The sequence below is a fragment of the Hipposideros armiger genome, unplaced genomic scaffold (genome assembly GCF_001890085.2).
Source record: "Hipposideros armiger isolate ML-2016 unplaced genomic scaffold, ASM189008v1 scaffold_552, whole genome shotgun sequence".
Lineage (NCBI taxonomy): Eukaryota > Metazoa > Chordata > Mammalia > Chiroptera > Hipposideridae > Hipposideros > Hipposideros armiger.
Window position 1 is genome coordinate 912,826 of NW_017731902.1, and position 5,321 is coordinate 918,146.

Sequence of the window (5,321 nt, forward strand, 5' to 3'; positions counted from 1 at the left end):
AAAAATTTTTCAATGGCAACTCCAAAGCATGTGTGGATGGTTAACAGAATGTGTTGGTCATTTGCAACTTGAGGTTTGGCCGAATATGCCAAGGTGAAATGGCCAAATCGGGCTTGGTTTAATCCTCCAAACGTAAATGAAGCTCCTGGGCTTGTTCTATACACCACATTTTTGTAACTGTCCTCACAAGGTCTTCTCAGCAACTGCAGGGCTTTTGTCAGGTAAAAATGAAAAGCTTTGAACTGGAAGCCATAGATATAATCTTTTCGAGATTGGCCAGCCATCTTCACAGCCTCATTGAACAGGTGGTAAAAGGAAGTTTGCTCTTGAGCTTCAGAAATATATGCCATCAGGGCTATTCCGTGGTTATCCTTAAAACTCACAGGGAGAAAGATGTGAGTCTTCCGAGCTTCCCATTTGGCTTTTGCATTTTCCCACACATCCTCTAAGGGTTGATAGCTTGTTTTTTCTTCCTTGAGCAGTTGGGGAACATATTTGATTTCCATCCTGTCAGTACATTTCTGGTATTCATCATCAAATGCATTATCTGCCATGTCTAACATTTCAGCCTTCACCTTCAAAGGAAAAGGAAATTACTCTTGAAATAAGATATTTGGTGTATATGGTTTTCTCTCACATTACTGGCCCCACACTCTCATGCCCTGCCAAAAATCTCTCCCTTGCTTACTATCAACTGTGGATATGTTTGTTTTATGTAGGAAGTATATTCCACTGCTTTTTATAACTTTTCTCAGCTGTGACCTATTGGTATGAAAGAGTAAAATGTCCCTGGGTGAGATATAGGTATGATTATGCCTGTAATTCAAATTCTTCTGAATCTTGTGTGCAGAGAAAAGACCAATGAGTATGAAATTGAAAAAATGAGTGGTCCTGGCTTTGAAAATATTCTTATCAGACTTCCTCAACCCCTCAAGACTGTTGAGTGAATCTGAAATATAATGCGTGAAATACTGTACATGATAAATACATAATCGCAAATATTACCCCTTTTCCTTTGAGGATACCCCTTCCCTTGTCCATGNGTAGCATTTGGAGATAGCCATGGTAATTATTTATACATTCATATCGGATTTCCAATATTCTGTTTTCAACAGTTATTAATAACAACTGTTAACCTTAAAAAAAAAAAGAAAAAGAAAAATGATGCAGGGATGATGTGTGCTCTACTGTTTCTCTGCTTAGAAGTTTTCTTCCAATAAACCTTACCTTATATCTGCACTGTAAGGTGCAGGGAACCCCAAAGCTACGGCTCCCCCTTAGGTATTTATAATCAATCTACAGTCCTCCCCTATCCAGGTGCAGTTTTCTAATGGGGTCATGTTTACAAGGTATGTGGCCTAATTACACAGCTGACATGCCACCTTTAGCAACTTTTCTAGGAAAACAGTATAGGTTAACCTACAGTAATTTTCCCATGAGAAAGGATAAAGGGTTTTGGTTCCATTTACTCACAGTTCACTCCCATAATCTTGGATTAATACCAAGATTAGTATCTCTGACCACCAGGAATTGTATTATCTAGTGGGACATTAATATTCTCTCTACTTCCTAACCAATGGAACTACTTTTTTTTTAAGCTAACTAGTTTTTGTAAGGCCCACAACACATTTTTATCTTGGAAATTAAAGCAAATTCAAAACAATAACACACGACTGTGTTTACACTAAATTTAGTGCAGTGTAACTTTTTATCCCTTTTAAAAATACTGTCTTTTTTCATCCAGAATTAGTTAGTCACAATGGAACAAGGTTCTGATTATATTCTCTTGGATTATGCTTTAAAAGCCCTGGTCATTATCCTTCACAATGTTCCAAACTGCATAGCTTTAAAACTAGATGACATCAAGTTTTAATGGTCATCTAGTTTTTTACCTCAGTTCCCATTAGTTATCTCTAGATGGCAGTAGAGGACACTGGTTAGACTCCAGTTTGGCCTGATTTTGTCAGAGCTCTCCAAACAAACAGTACCCATGAGCCTCCACGAAGGTCTCCCCCTGTGGCTGGTCTGAACACTACTAGCCTCTGTCTGACCTTGTGGGCCGGCCCTTTCCGGTTCCTCACACGGGGCTCCTAAGGCACTTGCCCATGCCGATCTGAGCCCTGGCTCATTCTCAATCGACCCAATGGCTCCACCTCTTTTGTTCATCAGAATCCCACTCACAAACATAGACTCTGTGGGTTTTGTTGCCCACTTCTGTCAATCAACCAGATGCCAGTGATCTACTTGGCCTGTAGCTACTGCAGCCAGCATTTCTGTATAACCAATGCTTCCAGAAATGGCATGTGGCTGAATGCATCAGGAACACCAAAAGTGATATCATTTTGTCAGCCCAGCTGCAACTGGGTTTCTGGCTGTGATGGGCTGGTAAAGTTGAACAGGTTCTGCGGTAGGGAATGTGGGGTCCTGATTTGTAGTATTTGCTGATTTGCATGCTAAACTCTCAACCACAGTCAATTTCAAGCTACTGTGATGTGCGAGGAATTGGGAAGAAATGTGTGCCCACAATTAGCTACCATAAGCTGACATGAGCTGGCTCCAACTGGCCTGGTTTTTGGTCAGGTCTAACGTTTGGCTGATGAGGAGAAGGGGCACTTTTCCTCTCAACATAAGTTTACTCACTCCAGTCTTCATCTGTCCCTCAAGGTGAACAGTCAGTCTCACTCACTTGCAACTCAGGGCCAGGACTACGGTGAGGAAACTGAGGTGCCTAGACTGCAAACCTGAAGGAGGCACTCACTCTTAAGATCATGCATGTGTAGATGCTGCAGGTGTATAACCCTGAGACTGAGGACTTCCTTAAATTTTGTGTCCAAGGCACCTCAATGGCTACACACCTTCTGCCATTAAATCCTAAGTGGATCAGCCCCCCAGCCAGGCATGAAGTCTCATCAGCACTTCCCTACCTATTCTTTTTTATCACATAGTGTCTTGGCCACACTGAATCAAGGTCTAAACGTCTATTCCACTTCTGAGGCCCTACTGCAATACTCACTCTGCTTGACTAGCAGCCATGGTTTGGGGTTAAGCTAGATAATCACACTCATAAGACCCCAACAGTCTGCCACCTCACCAGGTTACTCAGCTTTGCAGAAGAATACAAGAAGGGAACACAGCATACTGTGTAGCAGCAGAATAGCATCAGATATATCCTTTCAATGCAAGTCCTCACAGCAGTTCAGGGCTGCTCTTTAGCCCCCAAAATGATGGCTCAGTTACAAGGAAACAAGATTACACAGATAAGTGCAGGAACCGTGCTAGCTTAGTAGCCTCATGCCACACATCTATTTGTCACAGAAGACAGTATCCCTTATACCAGCCAATGAATGTGCTTCCAGGAATCAACAAGAGCAACACCTGAGTATGTCATAACACGTTCAGGAATGCCCAATGCCATGGCTTCCAAGTATTTACAGTACATTCACAATCCTCCCAGCTCAGATGCACATTACCAATCCAGGGTTATGTTTACCATTAGGCAGTTTACCATTAGGCATTCCACCTCTGGTAGATTTCAGAGAAATAGTGCTAGGAGATCAACAGGACACCATTTTCATAAGAGGAAGGAAAATGGTTTTGTTAACCCTTTACTCATATGCACCAAGGCATGTTATAAAACTTCAGAATGTTGGGGATAAAGAAAACATCTTAAAACCTTCCAGGGGGGGGCAGGTAAAACAGGTCTCATTCAAAGTTTTAGTAATTAGAATGGTTAAACTTTTTAACAGCAGCATCAGAAAACTCGAAGACAGTGGAGGAATATCTCCAAAATTCCAAGGAAAATAATTTCTGAAACAGAAATACAAATCTACACAAACTATTACTCCAGCTTAAATGTAGATTTTTCAGACATGCGAAGTCTCAGAACATTTGTCTCAATGTCCCTTTTCTCAGAAAACTTTCAAAGAAACCTTACCCCCACTAAACAAAGGAGTAATTCAAGGAAGAGGAAATCCAAGATGTAGGGGATTCTTCATGGGGAGAAGCAAAAGAAAGTCTCAGAATAGTTGTGAGGAGAGATTTCAGGACATTCAACAGGCCTAAAGGACATACCATAGAGCAGGATGATGGGGGAATCCAGGAATATTATATCCAGGAAAAAAAATGAGAGTATATGATATGTCTGAATGTATTAAGAGGAGATTTATATTTCAAAGGATTTGGGGGTAAATTATTGATGAGATATAAAAAACTAAGAAAACAAAAATATCATACAACTAATAACCCTAGGGTCAGAGGTACTTAGAAAGGTACCAGTCTTTACTACACTGGGACAATGAGAAGGGGGAAAGGCATGAATACTGAGGAGGAGGATGGTGGTTATCAGAATCCTTTAGTTTACTGACCTAACATTTATTTCTAATTCCCTTCTCCCTTGCTGCTTTACACTACAGGCTGGAAACGCTAGTTACCACCTTTCCAAGCTTTTCTTGTAGTTATGAATGACCAAGTGGCTGTTCTGGTCAATGATATATAATCAGAAATCTACTACGAGTTTCTGGGAAAACTTTTACTTTCTTGATTCAACAGGCAGATTTGGCTGCCATCCCTCTTCCCCTTCTTTTTGTCTTGAACACAGATTGATGCCTAAGGCTGCAACAGTCACACTGCCAATATGAATCAACAAGCTAACAGGCTAAGATTGGTTGAACAGAAAGAGCCTGAGTTACTGATATCGCTGAGCCACTGCACCAGCTCTGGATAGCCTGCCTCTAGACTTCTTATTAAATGAGAGCTATAAGGCAGATTTTCTGTTACAGCTGAAGAATAAAGAATTTCTAACTAATGCATGGTATATGAGAGTTAAATATTCATTCTCTATCCTGTGAAGTCAATGGATAATATCTAAAAGTTTAAAAATCAATAAATGACATGCTGAAGCATGTTATTTAGAAACATGATAGTAAGTACCTGAAAAAATATCTAACAAAATAAAAATGGATGCCACTGAGGAGTGGCAATTGGAGATGGATTGGAATGGAAAGGGGATTGCTATTTTTCAGTGTAAACCTTAAAAATAGGAGCGTTTTGGGCCAGGTATTTATTTGTTATGGGCGCTGACTGGTGCACTGTTTAGCAATTCCTAGGCCTCTACCCACTGGATGCTAGTAGCAACTAGGGATGGTTGTGACAACTAAAAACGCTTCCAGCCATTGCCAAATGACCCTGAGGGGCACAACTGCTCTTGGTTGAGAACCACAGCCTTATAGTACTATTTTATTTTTTTTAAACTTTCAATAACACTATAAATGTATTACTTTGATAAGATTAAATTTTGGAAAAGGAAACTAACAGTATGAAAG

At 40.4% G+C, this 5,321-nt stretch overlaps 1 protein-coding gene across 1 annotated transcript in view; it reads right to left on the bottom strand.

Moving 5' to 3' along the window:
• ART3 (ADP-ribosyltransferase 3 (inactive)) overlaps positions 1-5,321 on the bottom strand; it is a 35,800-nt gene that overhangs the window by 24,140 nt on the left and 6,339 nt on the right. Inside the window, exon 3 of the mRNA XM_019623487.1 lies at positions 8-575. Coding sequence (XP_019479032.1) covers positions 8-575 — 568 coding nt within the window. The remainder of the gene's footprint in view (positions 1-7; positions 576-5,321) is intronic.